We start from the raw sequence: 22,617 nt of genomic DNA on the forward strand, positions 1-22,617 counted from the left end.
TCAAGCTTTTGCCATCATTCTTATAATCGCCGTGGCTGTTAGTCACACATCTCGACTATGGAGTTCATTAAAACAAATCATTGATGTACAGTGGCTTCTTCCTCCAGCTCTGCCTCTGAGCGGTGGCCTCTGATGTTCATCGGCATGACTCAAATGAGATCTGATGAGATCGGACGGCTTCTCTTTAAATCAGCAGCCTCTTAGCCATTTGGAGAGAGCTAACTTGTTTCCTCAATCGCTGGTCCTTTACAATGCTTTATTTTTGACTTGAATATTTAACCAGTGTCATGAATATTGGAAATGTCTCAAGGCAAGACACCTGTCTCACATTTTAAGAGTCACTGGGAGTCTAAAAATAACTGAATTCTGACCCAAAGTCACTCTATCGGCTATCATTTTAAGCTATCCGACGTACTCAAGAGTTTATCAATCCAGACAAAAATGTATCAAATGCATCATATACAACAATACAGCACATTTGTTATCAGTTTGATCAGCATATTTCAACACATGGGCCTCAGGGTTGTTGTTTTTAATACACCGTGTCGCGTTAATATTTCATGCATCAACTTCCAACCCCGCAAATCCCTCTATTCACAATCATTACAGTTCGTAATAATTAATGGTATTATGGGCACGCTCATTTCCACTTCGTGGAGAGAGCTAATGAAACATTAGACCCCAGAGCAGCTCATCTGTGGAACCAGGCATGGCATGGTGTGTTTGTTAATCTTTTTACGGCACATAACATTTTGCCCTGGCTGAATTCGCTCTTCTTCATGGCCCGCTGTGCTCAAAGGCAGTGAGTGAACCAATAAACCTGAGGGACAACAGACGGATTAACTCAAATAGCTGGAGTTTCATTACACCAAAGCAAACTCAGCGGGCAAGTTGTTTCCTGTCAAATATTGTAGCCTAACTGAAGTTCAACTGGCGTTGGGAGGAACTGGAGCGAAAGCTGCTTTGATTTCCGACAGGAAGGATGATTCAGATCCTTTTGTCCAGTGGGCGAAGAAGTACTGAGAAGGGTAGAAATAGTGCACAGTATTATATTACAAGTGAAAGTCCTGCATTCAAAATTTGACTTGAGTATAAACAGCAAAATGTGCCTAAAGTGTGAAAAATAAAAGTAATCATTAAGTTTGACCATAAATTAGAAATATATAAAATAAAAAGCATTAGACCTACAGATTAACATTTCTGATCTTTTAGCTGAATATTAGGTCTGTTTCACTGCTGTGTAAACTTATGAAAACAAACTGACAGCATTAGAAAACATTAATAACATAAGAGTAGTTGCCTCTAAAGCAAAACGTGGACAAATTTGGAAGTGAGTCCAATCCTGTGTTTTGAATTTCAGTGGTGGGTTTGTTCTCCATTTCAGATTGAGCCTTTAAATTATTGTAGCATTAATGTGTGACAGGTGTTTAAATGGTGTTGTAGCAAGTCAAAGTACAGGTAGTTTCAACTATAGCAATCATCATGTAGTGGAGCTTAAGTATAAAGAAACACAAAATACTCAAAATAAATACAAGTAACCTACCTCAAAGTATACAAATAAATGTTTTATTGAATGTACTATTTACTTTACATCATTGTTTTCTGACTGGATTCATGTAAGTGGTATTAAAAGGGTTATACTGGCTTTATTGAGCTGAGATCTGGAGCCCTTAAAAAAGTATTACACGTTTTTTTAGACGCTTTTGCCTTGTAAGGGCACCGTGACCACAATGAAGTGATAAAGTACAGTAATTCACTGGGATAATTCCTCTCTGTGAGCTGGGGAGAGTGACGCCAACACTTTGAGCAGTCGTAAACACATTGTTTCCTAAAGAACACAATGTTCTGCTTCCTGACCAGTTATATCAGCCTGAACAGCAAGCTGTCTGCTTGCTTACTGAAGGCGCAGACAAAAAATATGAATATTACAAATGAAATACACCTGAACATTCTTTTTTTTCCAGGAACACGGAATAGCATATTTGCATGAACAACTTCCGTTTGAGCTTAATTGAGCCTCTGTGGGAGTGAAATAAAAGAAATAATCAACTGTAGGCCAGGCTCTTGTCAAGTAGCAGAGAGCACTTATGAAAATAAGCTTCAATTAGGCGACAGTGTTACAGTGAAGGAGGACATTACAACTGTTCATGGTGCAGAAAGTCTTGACTTGGTCGACTAATGAGATCATTTAGGTCGTGAAGAGTGGCGTCCGCCCTCTGATTCCTCTCCGGTAAACACTGCTGGCTCTGTCAGCACTGTTGCTCTTGTTGCACTGTTCGCACGTTAAGCACCGTAAGCTGCTAGCAGCCGGCTCACCCATCACCATGTTGAGAGCCGTGTGGAGGCAATCACTCAAATCAGAGATGCGCTCTGAATTCCGTATATTCTGTATCTTTTAAAACAATGTGGAAGCAAAGTATGATGTGGAGTTTAACATAATCTCAGTACAAAATGACATTTAATAATAATAATCCATTTCATACAGTTTGAGTGGAACAGTGGCGAAAATGTATGGAAAGTAACATTTCCTGCCAAGACAAGTCTTAACATACAATGTACAAAATAATATTGATGAAAATAACAATGAAACAAAACCCGCTTATTTAAAAAACTAAGAAGTGGCCTTATGTGTACAGAAATGTAAAGCTAAGCTAATAAATACTTACAGTACATTTGTAGCATCACAATGGTCTGCATTGCACCAGTGTTACACGCATTGCACTAACAAATCAACTGTCAAATCTGAAACAACACAATATCCAGTTTGCAAATTAACAAATCTATACTGAACATGCTTCAGTACTGAATACTCACTGTAAGTAGCTACACATTAGAATGATTGTTGATTAAATATCACTTAATATTAGCTCACTGATACAAAACAACCAGGTCACCTAAACACCAAAAGATAATATCTGGAAACAGCCGTGAATTCATTTTATAACACTGTATTCTTGGATTGCTTCTTCCGTGTGCCTACAAACCTATTTACATTCACCATTATGAGAGGTACATTGGCATATTCACCAAATGATATTAAACTTGACTGACTACCAACGACAGGCACCAAACAATGATGAGTATTTAAGGGAATAGTTAGAAATAGACATTTTGGGAAATAGGATTATTTGCTCTCTTGAATGGAATTAGATGATAAGATTGATACATTTCTTATATGAGTGTGAAATACGTTATTTTAATCTGTTGAGCAGAAAGTGAATATTTCCAAGACTGTTTCTTTACGCGTTTTTCACCAGCAAAACATCCCATATATAGAGACCTTTGCTGTACATTATCTCTAAGATCAATATTAGCATGTGTTGGCTTCACTGACCCTTTAATGCAGCAGCGGGTTGAGATTCTGTTATTTTCCTCCAGGTACAGCTGGACCTCCTGTATGGTCCCTCTTGCATGAACATTTAAGTGACTTTCAAGTCTGCCCAAAGTCCAATGACAGCATCGTTGTGACAGGACCAGTCATCCTTGTCACCTTGCTTTGCTTTACATATCGGCTCCAATAGTCTCTACTGACATGTCGGGTTCAAACTCCTCCACTGGAGCAGTTTCAACCCGACAAGTCAATGGAGAGTTCAGTAAATATTTGTTTAAATGGAGAATCTACCAAAGCACCACCAAGACAGCTTCTCTGTACAAGTCTGAGGACTGATTCTAAGTGTGATGCCGTGTCTTCTATTTAGCTTCTATTCAGCATTGAGCCACGGACTGCTACTTAAACAACAAATGAACAAACATCGATTACAGTCACAGTACTGATATATGATATGGCACAACAATCCATAGCAATTCTATTTTTACACTGTATATTTTGGCTGTACAATGTTAAATGACTACTGTAGAGAAAATGTAAACATTCATGAACTGAACTGCTTAAACGGTGCAATGTGTAATACTGAGCCATATTGGGTTCATACAATCATCAGGTATGACAGCAGGGCAAGAATACATCAACTTCAACCAAACTGCTTTGCGAGCCGGTAAAAACAACACTGCTGTCTTATAATCTTCGTGTATGGCGTCGGGCCTAGTGCGTTTACTGTGACACGCCGTACTCACTGCTCAGCAGCCTCTCGGCAGCAGTGAGCACAAGTTGAGTGTGCAAGTCGTTTTGTCATTTCTGTCACTTTGAATTTGTTCCAATAAACAAACTACAAAACGGAAACAGATCATGGATGCATCATTAACAAACACTCGGACATCCTCACAGTCTGTGGATAATGTTAGTTAATTAGTTTTTTATGTTTTCAAATGCAAATTCTGGCAATATCTTACACATTGCACCTTTTAAAAAGGCATTTACTTTCCAGAGCAGACGACAAGCCAGTGAAAATTGGATTGAAAGTGTCACTTCGAAACACTGAAACCAGGCACTCGTCAGCGATTGGCACCAAACTGTCCCTGTGCCTCAACAGGAAACGACCACAATCCACAGGCTCGGAATCACACAAAACAAGAGGGAGGACTGTACTGAAAAAAAGGGAATGCAAAGGGTCTCTCGTGAGAGTGATAGTGCAGAGAAGGGCATTTATACTCCAAACCCATCACTGTGAATCAGAATCACACTGGTCACCTGGTCTGAAACCTCATTCCTTTGCCATTTATGGAAAAAAAAAAACATTTCAAACTTGTTAACAGACACTTTTTCTTTTTCTGTCTTCTTACACGGTGAGGAAAGCAAACATGTTGCACGCCATTTTGTTCTTTTTGGTTGCCTAAAAATAGGCTTAAAACATACTTCGATCACTAAGTACATTCAAAAACACTCCCCATAACACATTTGTGGTACTTTGTCTGTGATGTCGCTGCACTTACGAACAATAATAATCATTATAATGTTCTTTAAAAAAAAAATATCAGCTCCTTTTCTCCTAATGGCCGCGTCTTCACACCAGCCTTGTTCATTTGCTGCGGCAGGAATCCACTAAGTATTTTTTAATCAACGCATAATTACATCAGACTGCTGGTGCAGCTCGCAATTGGATTCCCTCACCTAACCCCATTCATCTGTGACATTTTGCATTGCCTGGTGTCTGAGGCAACATGAACTTAACGACGACTGACCAAATGACTCATGATGATTAGACTCACAAATTCATCTGTGCACGTGCGCTGAATCTTGAAAAAACAAACAAAGTGAATGGTTCTCATTGACATGTGCAAAAGCTGTGCCTGTGAAGCAATGCGGCTGCATCTTTGTCACTTCGACCAAGTCTTTTTAAGGAGCGTGGAGATTAAAAGCTGCTTAGAAGCTGCCACTCTTATTTTCTACTCATCACTTTCCCACGTCACTCAAGCGACACATCATCCAAGAGTGCATGTGCTGACGAGGCGGTGCGTCTTTCTTTTTCTGCCGAATGTTTGCCATGAGAGTATTTTGCACAGCGTGTGTGTCTGCATCACCGTTTGCGTGGGTCATATGCTAGACAGGTCGTCGTGACAGGAGGATGAGGCCCGGCGGGTTTTCGGGCTGCATCGTGTCAACATGGAGATCTGGGTGCTGAAGTTGTTGCTGTTGCCAATAGACGGATGTTGGTATTTGGTGTCCGAGCCCATGTATCTCTGCAGGTGCCACCTTCGCCACTTCCTCTTGATCTCTCCTTGGACCTACAAGGGATTAGAACAATAATACTTTAATACAGCGAGTGGTTTACCATGTCGTTTTTTGCTCGTGACCACATGTCATGTGGATGTACAGGTAAATCCAGAGCTTTGTGTTCCAGCTCAGCTTCTACTGACGGTCCAGTACAACGCCCGCATCACTACTGATATGCTACATATCACAATATGAGCAACACGAGGAAATGCTAAAACCACAAGATCATTCAACTAGAGAGAGGGCAACAGTCCACCGTGGGATTAATGCATTTGCACCAATTATGTGAAATAACTGGCAGAAAACATCTCCAAACTTTTCTGTTTTACAGGGTTGCAAAACCACACAGACCTTTGTTTTTTAATTTTAACAAACACTGAACACTATAAGCGTCATGAAGGTCGGAATCAATCAGGACTGCTGCATCACACTGTGTTAGTTTTAGCTATAATAAGTGTTCCTAATAAACTGGCAACTGAGTACTTTTGACATGGTGTATATTTTCATATTTAGGTAGAGGTAAGGAATAAACCCGTCTTGGTGCTTTTTTGTCTCTTTACATATTATTTTGTTATCAGTTATTTTAAGCCATTTGTTTAAGTACGTAGAAATTATTGTAATTTCTGTCTTTTGTCGAAGTACACTGCCAAGGCTTCACAAAGGACACCTGAAAATTGCAGATTAAAATTCAGACAGCATAGTGTCAAGCCTTTGCCATCCAACCCATCACTGTGATTCAATCTGGCTCAGCACTGGGGAAAATAACTAACAGAGAGCCTCTGCAGACATTACCAAACAGCTCGCTGTCAAGAAGGCTGTGCTTTTTACAGCCCTCCCACCCTGCAGGCAGAGTGCAGGAAATATGCAGCGAGGAGGTCCAAAGGAGGCAACCCAGCGCTGGTGACTCATACTAACAGCCCCGTCCACCTTTCAGGACTGTTTGTAAATGGAAGTGGTGCACAGAGGGAGTCACAGAAAAACTACAGATTAACTACACTTTCTGAGAAGCAACACTTTGCTATCGCTGCATGGAAATCTTTAAGCAGTGTGTTTATACAAACAGTGTTTACATCACTGTGAGAGGGCTACCTACCTCTCCGTTGAGGAAGCAGTAAAGGACTGCGACTACAAAGCCCTAAATGGAAAGAAATACAGTTACATACAAGTTAAAAGAGCAACAACAGTGTGTGTCGCGGTGAAAGCTCCTGTTATATCTGTTTATATTGTCTTAACAAAATGTGCTAATTGAAGCATAACGTGTGGCATTCATGAGACGTGAATGGAAAAACTATGCATTATGAACAATTGTTAGTTCACAGTAATAATGAGAAAGAGGGATGAGAATAAGGATGGTGAGAATGAGCTGGAAAAGGTTCCTTGGTTTCCGAACGGTCTGTAATGCAGCTGTGCTGTTTGGCTGCATTTCTACATCATTTCTCAATATGTGATGAACAGAAATAGCCGAGGGGCAGTAACACTGCCACTGAATCAGCCAGCAAAGCCCCTGGAGACCTGCCACGGTTTCTTCAATAGAAACACTCGCAGGTCGGGGCTGACAGGAAGCCAAATCATTACTTGAATGAAGTTCGATTTGGAAATTCAAGAAAAAAAGGTGGGTTTTGGTGTCGGATGACCTTCATGAAATAAAAATTTTAAAATTACGATGCAGAAGCTTTTTTTTAAATAATTTTTTTATATATCACCAATAAAGTTGACGTCGTTACCTGAAATGAACCCAAAATCAAGTCAAAAACCAGCCGTAGCTCAGTCTTCACTTGCTCTGGGATGAAAGCAAACACGATAAAATTGATCCCAAACAGAGGAATCAAAAGCAGCGTTGACTTCGCCAGCCTCCTGAAACAACAAAGCAGAAAAAAAAACAAATTTCTCCCTCCGGTGAAACCAATTTTCAATCCGTCTCTATATATGCCAATAATGGAATGCAACTCCAGAGTACTTTTCATTTTACATTTCAGCTCTGAGGACCAGATATGGAAAAATACTCCATTAAAAGTGTCAGTGGGAAAATAGCTCATGCATTCTGGCTGGCTTATGAGATGCTCTCCATCACAGGAAAACACTTAAACACATAGAGCTCTATATGTCTGTGCAAAGCAGCTGCCAGGGAAAGGCTACTGTGCTGAGTACCTCATGCTAAGGTGGGCGATGAATTTGTTTTCTGAAGTTGTAAAAGGATTGGTCATCCTTGCATTCATAAAAAAGTTAAAAGTAGCCACAGAAACTATTTAATTTAGAGCTAATGTTGAGCCTGCAGGACATTTATGTACATCTTACTCTCAGTTTTGGAGATAATCCTTGTTTTGTAAATGCAGCTAATGTTCACAGAATGTGGACCGAATTCAGCCCCAGACAGAAACCGTTGAAGTGATGTAGATTTTTTTCGACATCCTTTCAGAGATCAGTAATATTTAATCTTATCTGAGCTAATGAATTATACACATTTACAGCATGAAAACGACTTATAACTTATATATAAATTATACTCACGAGTACTGGTTGGACTCATTTCTTCCGATATCTGGGCAGTTGATTTTCTGGCGAAGTATTCGTATGATGCAGATGAATAGAATAAAGTTCATCTGTGGAGATTTGAGAACAGTATAGTAGGGATATGTTACAGTATAAATAGGATTTAGTGCTATTTATCCAATAGGAAATGTGTACATGGACAAGCTGGTTTGAAAGTCACCTCTACATGTTTTCAGTCTCTAAACTAATGGATATGGAGGAATGTTTGAGAGATGCATCTCGTGACAGAAGCTTGTTACTATATTTCATGTCGCTCTGATTGGATTATTTGTTTTGTTTTTACCTCTGAACTGGCAACGCACTCAGAAACACAAAGGGGTCGATTTCGTTTTGTTTTCTGCATTCTGGTGAATTTGTATGCACCGCGTTACGGTGTGATTGTAGTTATATATATAAAAGGAAAACACAACATTCAGGCGCCAGGTGACATTTTCAAATATAGAAATATATGAATATAAAGCAGGAAGGCTCGCAGGCATTCTGTATTGCTTCCAAATATTTATTTACATGTAGATCAACTTTTCTCAGTTATTTTTATGTCTGCTGAGTCAACACACATGTAGGCGTGATTTACTCTTCCTTCCTTTTTTGTGTCTTTTGTTTTGAGGGGAAGTAACCTCTTTAAATGTGCATGTGGCACCTATTCATGTCAATTAATTCATTTTAATTAACTTACAAACCCCCTGGACTTTAATAGCTGATATGCATTTCAGCATTTCTGTTCATGTTCAAAACCTTCTGCACCTTAAAAAACATTTCCCAATTATCAGCATTCTCTGAGAAGTTGTTACTTAAATAAAGTCGTAGCTTAAAGTCATAATATTTTAAGAAAAAACTACCCGCATTATAGTCAGTGGTGCATTATGTTTTTGCTCTGCAATATCGCTTTCAGACTGTTATATGTGCTGCAATGCGAAGGAGTAAAGGAAAGGGACGGGGTTCAGACAGGATACGCCACGATAGGCAGCTGTTCAAACCAGAAGCGCGTTGCTCTGCACTGGTCAACAAGTGATTCTGCTCCACTGCTCGTCTGTACGTTTGTGTGTCTGTTCACTCCAAAGATAATGTGAACAAGTTAGCTCCAATATTGGAAAGGACAATTCTCTCCTCCCAAAATATTGGTTGGGACATGTCCCTGCCGTCCATATGCAAAACCTATGCCCTGTGCACAAACATCAGTCAGAGCGGCTGCAGATAAAAAGAGACGGAGGAGTCTGACAACCAGGCTGCTGATCCTGATCCTAATGTGAAAGAACACAACTAAACCTGCTGTGTCTGCCGCCAAGCAAAGACCTGGCAAAGCAGGACATCAGCACAAAGAAAAAACGTCAAAAAGTACTCTAGTGTTTGTTTTTAGGAAGTTTTATAAAAACTATACCAAAACCAAGATCTAAGTATAAATTCATAGGCAGGTTTTAGGCTGACCCCAAAGCCTTGCTGCTAACGTGGCTAATAAAAGAAATCTGAGATTTATCTACAGGTAAGAACACAAAGCAGTGTCAAAACGTTGTGCTGAGAGGCAGGTCATTGACTGAAACTCATTTGACTTCTCACCACTTAACACACTCCACTGAAGCTCCTCGAGTCCTGCGTGTTCAACTCATGTTAACCCTCCTTTTCACACTTCTTTGATAGTGTCTTTCTCACTCACAGTGACACACACACACACACACATACACACACACACACACACACACACACACACACGTATGTAGCTCAAATCAAGCAATCTGATTGGTTCATAGCCGTGATATAACAATCACATACCACTGCTATGACGTCCAATTTCTTTGCACTTTAAGTATCACTCCGCTTCTTAGACGAATGTGTTGTCATGGTTGCTTAGCAACAGTGTCACATACAGTGTATGGTCACAAGGGAATCACTTCAACCAAAATGGAGCAGGTTAAAGAAACAAAGTCAGCTGTTAAAACCTGTTACAAAATGGACACATTTAAGATTAACGGCCGCATGAACTCTCTCTCCAGAGCCTCACGTCGGGCCGAACGACCCCCCTTAGGTGATGTAATCACAACATACCACAGCCTGTCGTGAGCTATTGCTTAAATATCTCGTGACCAGAGAGCAAATAGGCATATTTCCAAAGATGTTGAACTATTGCTTTAGGAGCAAGAAGGCAGTTTAGTAGCTTAGCATAAAGACTGGAAGCAGAGGGGAAACAGATAGCTTGGTTTTCTCCAAAATTCATTATACCAATAATCCCTTAAAGCTGACATAACTCTTGGATGAGCAAATAATGTCTAATCCTTTAACACCTAAAGCACATTTAGATGTCAGACTATTTTTTCCAGGGCACACTGAGCACATCTACAAATATTCCTCTCTTCAACCTCTGTAGATGAAGAAGATGACGGCGGGACAAGAAAGACAAACGGATTGTGATTATCCTGCCGTTAACAAACTCTCAGTTGTGTCGGCATACAGCAGGAATACCAAAGACAATATAGAGTTTAAAAGCATGCAGACAAACTACACTGACAGCTAAGTCTAAGGTGCACTGATGATAACTGACAAGGATGTTTTCTTTCTCAGTGGCAATTACTTTTGCTTTGGTAAAGTCTGGTTTGAGAGTGTCAACAGCTGAAGGTGCATGAATGTTGATGTGATGGAAATTGACTGGACTTACCAGGATTGACGCCAAAATAGGAGTTTTAATGATCCACCAGAACACATCAGTGTTCTCGATTATATCCCAGCACCTGGTGGAGAATGAAAGAATATTCATGCACAAGATGAAATCAAAGCAAAATCAGACGTAGATTTTAGACTGGACTAGCAGTCCCCTGGTGTTTATTTCTTACCCCACGTCATTAAAGTAGGCTTTAGTGATGCTCCAAGCTGTGATGAAAATTGTCGGACCACCTAGGGACATAATAAAAAAAAAAAAGAATATATATAAGTGTACAAGTTATTATTGCATCCCACCGGTACGGGTCACAACCTGTGGTTCGTCTTCAGCTGAGGTCTCAAATAAAGACATATAAGGAATGCGTTCTCACCCCAGCCGATCAGAATGTAAGCCCAGAAGTACTTCCTCTCGGAGAAGAAAGACACAGCCAACAATGCGTGAAGATAAAGGCCTTCCACCAGCAGCCAGAAGAAACTGGCCATTATACAGTACTGGAAGAACACAATCACTACTTTGCAGCCAACCTGGCAATGGACACAAGACACAAACACATCTTACAATTACAGTGGAGTGGAGGATATTACAGGGCAATTTCATTCCCTATAGTAGCAGAATTGCATTTAGAAAGTGGAAGAATGCACATTGTGTCACATTTCGTTTGGTGCAGACTATAATAAATAAGCCGATCAGTGTTTGCCCACACAAAGGCATAGACTTCTATTTGTTGCTATCACTGAGTTTATCTCTGAGCATTTAATCACATGAACGAACCATCAGTGAATTACAAATGATGGCAGGCCAATAGTGAAGTAATAAACATATTCTGCATCACAAAAGTAGTCATTTTATATATATATATATATATATATATATATAATATTTATAATATTAGCAGCTGTAGTTCCTCAACATATGCCCAATGATGAGGATTTCTCCTCTGTGGCATTTAAATGAAGCAGAATGATGACTATGATGTCAGTAAGTAAAATATGGGACTTCCATTCGAACATGTGAAATGTATTTAAAGCTAAATTGTTTGTCCTTATGAACCCTTTGTAGAGGATGTCTTATTAGAAAATATGTGGTCCCATTTAATCATTTACAAATGCAGAATACCAAACTGTCTTCTATCCAACATCAGTATTTTGCGCTGTGGTATAAACAATACATGCAACATATAATATCTGTTAAATAGGAAAGTGTAGAAATGTTCCCGCAGATATTTCAGCGAGCAAAAGGACGAGAGTGGAACAACAGAAACAACCATGCAGGATAACACAATCAGCTCTATTCTGGTTGGCTGACAGCACAAAAGCACAAAACTTCCATCAGGATGGGTGAATTCATTCAAAATTCAGTTTGCTGCTGCCGAACGCTGAGCTGCGAGGCTGCTGTTGAACTTGTTACACAAGGATGCGTATAAAAGGTTCATTTTCCTAATGGTGTGGGTGGGCTGAGCTGATGTGTGTAGCGTGTCGCTCTTCGACAGGCTGATATACACTCCAGGAGCCAGTTTTAGGATCCCAGAGATGCTACCGGGAGGGCATCACGAGGATAAGAAAAATCAATACTGTGCACATTAAAAAAATGTGGATCGTGACCCTGAATACATTGAGCACTTTAGCAGATGTAGCAAGGTGTGAGATGAATTGGTAGGAAGCACATTATGGATATGGGAGTGTGGAGAGTAGGGCACAGAGGTAAAGGCAACACAAATATGATAAAGAAACAAAACTGAGTGGATATGAATAATGCAACAGCAGAAACAACCCACTGACATTAAAGCACAAACAAAGGGCGCACACACACACACACACAAAAAGCCACGATATAACAGTGAAAACACACTGCAAAATACCACACATCTTGTCTCAACCTGAAATGAATTATATGTATTTTTTAAATGATACTGTAATTTTCGTATGATTTACGAATGAAGTATTGCAAACAATGCATTTAAATATTGATCTTTACATTTTACACACATTGTGCGGATGTATACTAGCAGTACTCGTACAATAAGATTGGCAGACCATAAGTCAACGCCAGAATACATATGGACTTGATTCTACTGTGAATGCCGTCTGGATCCACTCGGTGTCTCGGGGAGCGAAGGTCTTGGTGGTAACGTTGCTTTTACATAAATTAAAGATCCGCGCTGTTCTTCTACTGTGATTAGGAGGACCTGCTGAAGCTGCTAATCAATAGTGTAAACTCTTCCTGACATCAGCTCTGCCTCTCGTTCGTGGCTGGGGAGTTTGTTTATTGAATCAAATACACCTAGGCTACCAGTAGATATGTATACATTATTAATAATTGCTTCTAGGTTTGTTTTCTGGCACCCACTTCTTATACATGGATGCTAAGTATTAAAGCAGCTGGCAGTCAAGCTGACAGGGATATTGAGTAGTCTATAAAATGTATTCACACATGGCATCTTGAGGGGAAGAACACTGACCCAGATGGGCTGCCTGAACCTTTGTGCTAGTTATAATGTGTGCAAACATTGTTTGCTGGAGCTCCATATAAAAAAAAGCCTACCACCAGTGGAATGTAGAAGAACACACACACACACACAAACACAGTGACATACACACATATACCTTAAATAATGCAATTGTTGTAAGCCTCCCTACAGCAATTATATCATGAATGAATCTAATGGGCAAACATCTATCTGCAGAAGAAGGGTAATGAACCAAGCATGCCGAACACACACACACACACACACACACACACACACACACACACACACACACGGAGAAAGCGACAGTAACCGAGCCAACAGTTGGAATGGAAGTAATGCCAGGGTCATGAGCAAAACCCGTCTTTATAATGTCTGTTTCAGCCGACCCATGACAGCAGCTGGCTCCTGTCATCCCGATAGTTCCATTAACGCTACGGAGACAGCCGGAGAGCTCGCTAATAAATACACTCAGAGGCCCGTCTCGCCGTGTGGCCACATCATGTAACGTAAACCTTGTGTTCGCAGGCCCAACTGTGGCCTCGGGGGCCTCTGTGGGTGCGGGGCTCAGCGGTATGCGGTGGGGTGTTGGTGCCGGTGGAAAGCTGACGGGAAGACGTCCAAACATTGTGGTTTTATTTAATTCCAAGCATAACATGGATTGTAAACTTAGCATTATTTAAGGGTAGTCTTGTCCCATTGGTTTAACATCTTCAGCTGCTGTTTAATGCAGTTTTGTCTTCTATTAGTAGCATTTCAGGGAAATGATTCATTTTTAAAGATATATATTTTGCTGCTTGAGAGGTAACCCTCCTTTGGAATGCCAGTTAGGCTGAGTTTTGACTCATATTTAAACATTCTGTAATTGTATTGTTTTTTATTGTCAACTACTCACGACTTGAGTATGACCCTCTCAAAATGAGTGTGATTGGTATTACTGAATTAACCTAGGGCCCTGTTAAACCACCATTCTTCATGTTTCCATGCTGGAATACTATCTGGCTATTTGATCATAAAAAAAACACATTTCAGGAATTATTGGGGTCTTAAAAATAGATTTTAAGCTGACACATGGACTCTTCTTCAAGACATCCTCGAGGTCAGGTAATAAATTGGGCCCTTGTTAAGTCTGTAGATATTGTACTTAAGTGCTGCATACTTCCACAAACAATTAAAGCACCGTATGCCAGGAACTTTAGGGCCCCCTGGAGCTCTGAGGTTGGTAATCTCGTCTGGCTTATTGGCCCTAAAAGTCGGGCTCTAATTAACAAATCCTACTAATAAAGCAACAGAATATCTGCAGATGCAATAGAGCAATAAAACGAATTCATACAGTGATTAATTTTATATCCCTAGGCAATAAAATACCTCAATTGACTTATACTCAAAAAGGATATTGAGAATTTTCTTATACTCAAGCTTGAAGCTCACATGTGCTGTAAAACTTTGATTAAACTGTACTAAACTATGCGTTGACTTGATTTGGTCCTTGTATTAGTGAAAGTGGGCATTTGACAGAGCAACTTAAATTCCCTACTTATCTCCTGTCAAACATCTGGACGACAGAAATCCACATTTTCATCCACGTTTGACCTCATGAGATGTCTCATATAATGGCGGTTTAATGTGGATAATTAGCCTGCAAGTGTCATGTTCACCCGCTGAGCTTCTTACAGAGTTTGACCTCGTCAGGGTTCAAGGACGACAAGAACCGTTCATCCTTAAAAAACACCCGCGGGGAAGAACAGACGCAATTTGGGCAATTAACTCACAGAGCCCGAGGAGCAGTTGTCCACCTCCCCGACCTCGTAGAGGACGACATCCTTGATGAACACGGCGATGGCCTTCAGGATGAACGACACAAACAGATGCATGTGGATGTAGTTCCTTGTGCAGTGGAGCTTCCTAGGATGCACAGAAAGAGTTGCATAGATCAAGAAAAAGAGACAGCACACAAACAATTCAATAAAGTAGGCCTTCGTGTCTATTATCCAATGTCCTTGGAGTTAATGGCTTAACACACTGTCACAGCAAATCACAGACCGACTCCACTCATTATTGAGCTTATAAGCTCCATTTATCACCGTGTGGGTGGATCTGCTTTAGAGCACCATGAATGCGTTTCTATGGTCGTTCACACACCTCGCCAATGAAGACGAGAGAGGCGGGTTTCAAGACGACGAATCAGAAACATATTGAAATGCTCCAGCATTGATTTTTTAATACCTCTTGACGTCCTGATTACATTATCATACTTGAGAGGATTAAATGATTAGGTTGACAGACGGACACAGACGTCTGCAGCTGTGTCAAGGCTCTCGTTAGATCAGATCGTTTGTTTATGCTTGTTCTCAGGCAGCACATGCCCAATCACTTCCCCTCAGGAATCATTAAAGTTTCATCTTATCTCGCAGCCAGAAAAGCGTAATAACATTCTGTCGCAGCAGTTTAAAATGACAATACCTGTTATTTAACGAAATGCTTGTTTTCCTCTACAATATCAAAGTGAACATTTCTGTCCAATTTTAGATATTTGGAGCAGTTCTGTGCCTGAATTAAATCACAGTCTCACTCGTCGTGGCACATACTGAGAGAGAAGAAAGCTAAGCAGAAAGAAAGTGATAAAATATAAAATAGTTTTTATTTTGGTGACAAATGTGAGATCTAATCTCCATCACTGTGCTGGATACGGACAACAGCCTTTTAATTTTCCATTTTGGCTCATAATCAAACCATTTTACACAATTTCCTGCAGAAAGATAAATTACTTGAACCTTTTTTCCCCCGAAGACAGCACTCCTGAAACTCCAATGAACATTATTTTTATTTACATGTCTGACGATTTACACATCCCTCATGTGATTCATCAGACACATTCAAGTATATACATGAAGTATTATGTCCCAGGGCATATCCAATAAATACATGCACACATCCTCCCATAATACAAATATACATATTATACAAATATTCACCAATTTATGTCAGTTAACACTTTGTATGACTTATTTAGGTCATTAATAAATAATAATAAAACGTTATTTTTCTACTGGAAGTATAATAAAAATCATCCTCAATAACAATACAATCTAAATTGTCACACAGATGATGATGTACAGAAAAGTACAGAGTGAAATCAGTTGTGTCTGCACCTCATCAAGATTCCCTCATCTTCATCCAACCCTCTGTATCCTCCAGCTTGGATATAGTGGCAGTGTATCACATCTTGTATGTCTCGCTAATTACGAAGGTTTCCATCTCTAAAAGCAACTGGTGTTGTAAACCACAATAACAAGCGCCGTGTTTTCAGCAAGACCAACTAAAGAAATGCTGAAGGAGAGATTGTATTGAGTGTCAGAAGCTGGTAGAACAAAGGTTTTAGACAGGAAGTGATGTGACATCTGCTCAATAAAGTAAAAGCTTCTATTTTCAAGAGCAAACAGACCATTTTCTTGATCCCTATCTATAATCAGTGGTGTCTTTGAGAAAAAGGTGGGACTCTCCACATCCCACCAACACTCATTGATACACCTCACTATTCAGCCCCTCGGCTCCCCTCGCCTCCCACTGCCCTGTCGTGACTTCTCCTTCTGGCTCAAACCTGTTGTTTGCTTTGCTTCCACCTTTTTTAATTTTTTTATGATGACCTTGTCCTGGCAAACAAAAGTCTCAGGTGGACACACTTTCACAACTAGAGCGGGTCTTTGTGAAAAACAAGAAAAGAAGCTCTGGTCAGTGACCAAGGAGCATCGGAGACAAATGTAAATTCTACAAAAGAAAAGTAATTTCCTGTTTGCCTCCCTCTCTGTAAAGAAGGGTATATGGTAGAGAACAGCTGACTGGATAAGAGAATGGAAATACTTATTGCATCAGAGGAGAAGTGATCTTAGAGGATGAGTCATGTAACAAGCTAAAAGGTGCTTTTGGGGATTTTTGCAGCAAATCCAGTGTTTTCAGTGACAAAATGCTGCACAACAGAATAAATATGTGCACGAATGAAGACCATCCATCGATTATTAGACATTAAAGGTTTTTTTTCATCCCTTTGTAACATTCTTGGTTGTTCAAAGCTTGAATCTCAGAAGAAGAAGTTACATACAATAAAGGTTAGGTTACAAGTCATGCCCTGTATATATTGCTTATTAATTGTCCTTAAGGAGGAAGTGTTTGCTATCTAAAGCTGTGATCTCCGTTATCCCCGACATCAAAACAGTAATGGTCTCCAAGAAGCTTACGATCAATCCCCGACTTGTGAAATATCAAACGTCATTCTCTCTCATCCACTTTAATCTCCCAACCGCTGCAGACATGTGCCATCAAAAGATCGAGAGACTGAATTGCAAGAAAGGATCATCAGGTTTAGAAGTCTTTGTTTTTTTCTTTTTGCCTTTCAGTTTAGCATAAGCCTTGGAGCTGCACTGATCAGATATAATCAAATCCCAGTTCACAGTGTTTGATGTGCCACACTAAAATGTATTGACTGTCATGTTGACGGTATGCCCAGCAGGCAGATTTATGGTGAATTGATCATACTAATGCTCTCTGCAGGGTCCTGCAGCGGGGGCTGTTTTTGTTCTTTTTGTTCTTTATTCTATCCTTTTATCCTTCTTCTGACCACTTGAGGCAAGGAAACAGGTTTATCTATCAGGCATTATAAAAGTCAACATCGCAAAGTGTTCAACACTGCAGGTGGGCGTAATTTAAAACCCTCACCGCTGCCTGGTTGCCACAATTTGTGCCGCCATTTTAACTTTTTTTTAGTCAAAACTCTGTCAAATTAGAACACACAGACATAACAAACTTAAATTTAGATTCAATGTGACTTACACGTGGTGAATACATGTCCATAAATCTGCGTTCAAATCATAGAAAGACGCTCTTTAAACTGCAGAAGTTGCTTCGGAATCAAAGTTTTTAAGCTTTCTTCATTGTCAAACTAATCCAGTGAAAGCATTATGGGCAACAGGCTATTAAGTAAATTGTGCAAATTCTTGAACAACAAACAAAAAACATTATACATTTTTAGAACTTGCTCTTCATATCTTACTGTATTTCTACATACCTGAAGAAGCAGAGGATCACAATAGCTGTGGTAAGAGATATGAGGGAAACACTGTGGCCAATGGTGTAGCCAATCTTCACTTGCCAGAAAAACTTGCCCTGAAGAAAAAACACAAGTCACAGTTTTGTATATTAAAAAAAAAAAGATCATGAAAACAAACTTGAAAAAACGTCTATTTAATGAGATCCACCTCTTCCCAAGTCCCTAGACACTCTGGAGCCCACTCCCAAGGCTCTAGAACCTTCCAATCATCTAACCCTAACCCTAACACAGGATGATGACGAAGATCATGTGATATCATTGAAAGGTCCAGAGCACCTTCTACTCATGGACATTGAGGGGAGATTGTTGAGCCTAAACAAAGCCCACTACAATTAATTTTACAGTCTAATACTGTATTTTACTGTCCTCTAACAACCCAAACATTCACTGTGAGGTGGGGCATGGTCTTATATTACAGTAAGTCAAAAAAAGGGTCAAAAGCACTGCCGAGCTCCATACAAATACAAATGGATCTGCTGACGTATACTCGTCAGCGTGGCTGATTTACTGTAACAGCACACTGGATTTTATTTCAGCACATGTGGAGCTTTTCAGAGTAGCCTCACAATGTTGCTGCCATGGCACTGCATGTTTTCTGCTTGATGAAAATGAGATTAAGAGCACTGCATCCTGGGGCACACTGAGGTATCAAGTATGCAGACGGACGGACATTGAATCCCTTTTAGTGTACTTCACCATCCAGGTCCCTCCAGACTTCCTATGTGGCATACTAATGAGGCCGCCTCAGAGAGCAGAGTGCCCACCCAGAAAGCTTTTACCACCTGTAGTTAACATCCACTCTTCACCCTGCTCCACCTCCATCAACACAGACAAGATCAGCTCTCTCTGAATTCAAACTGAACTAAATAAGAGCAACATTTGATCTATTTATTCCCTTCCTAACCCTGAAGGCCGCATGAATAACCCCGAATTACTCATAATGCAGATAATAGAAGCAGGAATTATGAACTGACTCGGCCTTATCAGTGAAAAGTGTGTTGCGCTTCAAAGACGTGTGCCGTCTTCAGCAAACACTGAAGAACGTTGACTTATCGGTATATTCATTTTAAACACAGTCAGAATACATTTGGTTTTTAGGACGTGCACTCTTTATTTAGGAGCTTGAAGGAACAGTTCAACATGTTTTGGCCAGGGTTCAATATCACTGTCTTGTCTGTGGGTCTCACTGGCTATCATCAATATTTTCAAAATGACTCTGGCTCGAGGATATGTGTAATGTGAAAGGAGCCGCTCTGTTACCAACCAACTGATAAGTATCACCTAACTCTGCAGTTCTCCTGCAGGTCTTTCACCCCAGACAGACACAGTTAGTGACTAATTGCTGAACACAGTGGAGCATTTAGCAGCTAAAGAGACAAATAGATCCCTCAGGAGTTGGTGTGGAGAGTAAATGCTGGACCGGCATATATCAGGTGCCAGACACCCGTCCAAATGAAAACTAATGTTGCTGCATATCTGCTGGATGTGCATGTAGGCAACTGTTTGCTCACAAGTTCACCACATCAACCAAAAAGGAGATAATTTTTCAATGTTGTGTTGACAGCTTGTTTCCACTGCTAGCAAGCCTAGCTTAGGTAGACCTAGCAAGACTGGAAATCGAGTCTCCAAATTAAAAAGAAGAACCTACCAACACCTCTAAAGCTACCTAAATAAAATGATCATTGATTAGTCCATAACAGAATGTAAAAATGACAATTTGTGGTTTTTACAGAAAGTTCAGAGCATTACATTTCTCTTGGCTAACGGGCAATCGGTTGAGACTCTGCACAGACATCCGCTAAAATTTGGAAATTTCTGCGTTACATTTCTGTTTGTGTGATTGGACGGTTTCTCTGTGTGGAGTTTTTATGTTCTCCCCATGGCAGTGTGGGTTCTCTTCGGGTTCTCGAAGACATGCAGCTTATAGGTTAATTAAGGGCTCTAAATTGCCCGTAGGTGTGAATGTGAGCGTGAGTGGTCACTATGTGTTGGCCCTGCGATAGTCTGGAGACCTGTCCATGGTGTACCCTTCTCCCAATGTCAGCTGGGATTGGATAACAGGATAAATGGTTCAAGATAATGGATGGATATAATGTGTTAACTAGTGAGCTTTACAGTTACTAGTAAACATATTTTGGAGCTTAGAAAAGAGTCAAGCTAGCTGTTTTGTGCTAAGCTAGTTTAGGCTATAGGCTAATTAAAGCCAGATAGCCCCAGCTTTCTACGTAACACACAAGAGAGGTAGTGACTTTTTAATATAACTCGATAAAATAACGCAAATAAGCACATTTCTTACAGTACATTTTATATATCAAGTACATCTGGATGTCTTGAAATGTGCCGTGTATTCCACCAATAGTATAAAAGCCAATGTTTTTCAAAGCCCTAGCCTGGAAATAGGCTACAAATGTTTTTTGAGTGTTATGCTGTTGTGTTACTTTTATTTTATTTGACCAAATCACTTGTTGCAATTCATAACAAAAGGCAAACACTGCAGTCGTGACACCAACAATCACCAACTATTTTCCTGATAGACTCAACAACAACAACACCCACCCACAGGGAAAAGGAAAGATGTTCTAATTCAAGTCTTCCTGCCCACTGGTTCTCGAGATGGTTTCCCACTGTGCTGCTGAGTCCATTCACAATGGGACCATTGGGTATCTGTACTGCTGCCTCTTATAGAGGGCCGTGTTTTACTCACCTCATCGCTGGTGCTGTTAAGATTGTATCCACAGTTCATGGCAATGTCAATGGGATGCATCTCAGTCCAGCCGTCTGCTGTGCAGGTTTTGGAGAGGTTGCCTGGAGATGGAGATGACATACAGTAAAGAGGTCAGAGCCACCCAGACAGTAGATTTCCCATTTACATGCTCACCAACTTTGTCTGAAATTGGTCCAACACTCCACGTACTGCTGTGAGACGTACTGTGACATTGTCAGTGACCTCATATACTGGGTTGTTGGGTCGCTGCATAAAAAACCTACAAAACCTCAAACCGCTGTGTGACTGTCTCCCGCTAATGTGAGCCATTACTGACTTGTGCATTATCTGTGCCGGCAGAAAGGCACATATAAAGAGGACTACTTGAGTAGTTTGTAGGCTTGTTTTCTGACGAGCTGGAGTGGGATTTTTGTCCTTTGTATCCAGCTTTTGTTTCTATATTTTCTCTATATCTATTTTTTTTTTACCTTTAATTTAGTTTCTACAATACATATACATATTTTTCTAATTCTTGACTTGACATTGTTGGCACTTAATCGTGACCCTCTCTGCTGGTGATGTAATGCGCTTCACTTTTCTTCATTTGTATTAATATTCATTCTCTATCATCACGATTGTGCACAGCCTTTGGCATGTTCTCCTCCTGTTTGCTGTATGTTCTTTTGCTTCTTTTGTGGATTGTTTAAAAACCTCCGTAGTCAAGGCAACTCTGTCTGTAACTAAAATTCAAGGAAAAATTGGTCACAAAAAGAAAGATATGATTGCTAACGCATTACTGTACGAAATCCAAGGTTATCATTTCTTCCCCCTACATTCGAAATAACCTGCTATTTCGCTGCCAAAGACTTTTTGTACTTAATTGCAGGTGTACCGATCTGAGAGAAGAGCACCAGAAATAGTCTGTCATTTGGTTTATTCATGGCATTTATTAATGGTTTATTCATTATTTGTGGGGCACCGGGGGTTCATGTAAACAGCTTATCCCAAGAGACCTCAACCACAACGTGGCTGACAGACAAGTGGCTCTGTGTAAACTTAGCCAATTAGAATGAAATGTTATATGCAGGCGATGAGATGTGGAGGGAAGCAGCAGGAGATTGTTGTGCAGAAGTGCTGCTCAGTCAGGAAGAGGTCATGTGATTGAAATGTCGTGTTTTCTACGGTCGCTGCTGGTGTTGTATTTGAGTGGTATGCTGGGATGATGTTTGTGAATTCCCCCTTATTTTGTCTGCAATTCATTCCTTTATTAACCACTTTCATGGATGTGTAGGTTTGGTCCACACCATAATGTCCATGCCCTATAGGATCCTGAATGATAAATATGGTTTGGTCCACACCATAATGTCCATGCCCTATAGGATCCTGAATGATAAAGATCCTGAATGGAAACACTGACTGAAGTAGATTTTGTAGTCTTTTCAACAGATTTATTGCTGCATTGCAGAATGGAAGAACGAGTTCTCCTCAACTCAAGGCCATTTCACAGACAGAATCTTGCAACAGCTTTAACAGT

The 22,617-nt window shown here is 40.2% G+C and overlaps 1 protein-coding gene across 1 annotated transcript in view; it reads right to left on the reverse strand.

Annotated features, from left to right (window-relative positions):
- Positions 1-5,430: 5,430 nt before the first annotated feature.
- vipr1b (vasoactive intestinal peptide receptor 1b) overlaps positions 5,431-22,617 on the reverse strand; it is a gene marked incomplete at both ends in the record, with an annotated part of 33,272 nt that continues 16,085 nt past the window's right edge. Inside the window, 10 exons of the mRNA XM_079181082.1 lie at positions 5,431-5,622; positions 6,705-6,746; positions 7,336-7,465; positions 8,120-8,211; positions 10,809-10,881; positions 10,984-11,044; positions 11,182-11,335; positions 15,048-15,180; positions 18,338-18,435; positions 21,084-21,184. Coding sequence (XP_079037208.1) covers positions 5,431-5,622; positions 6,705-6,746; positions 7,336-7,465; positions 8,120-8,211; positions 10,809-10,881; positions 10,984-11,044; positions 11,182-11,335; positions 15,048-15,180; positions 18,338-18,435; positions 21,084-21,184 — 1,076 coding nt within the window. The remainder of the gene's footprint in view (positions 5,623-6,704; positions 6,747-7,335; positions 7,466-8,119; positions 8,212-10,808; positions 10,882-10,983; positions 11,045-11,181; positions 11,336-15,047; positions 15,181-18,337; positions 18,436-21,083; positions 21,185-22,617) is intronic.

This window comes from Pholis gunnellus (assembly GCF_910591455.1).
Source record: "Pholis gunnellus genome assembly, chromosome: 20".
Lineage (NCBI taxonomy): Eukaryota > Metazoa > Chordata > Actinopteri > Perciformes > Pholidae > Pholis > Pholis gunnellus.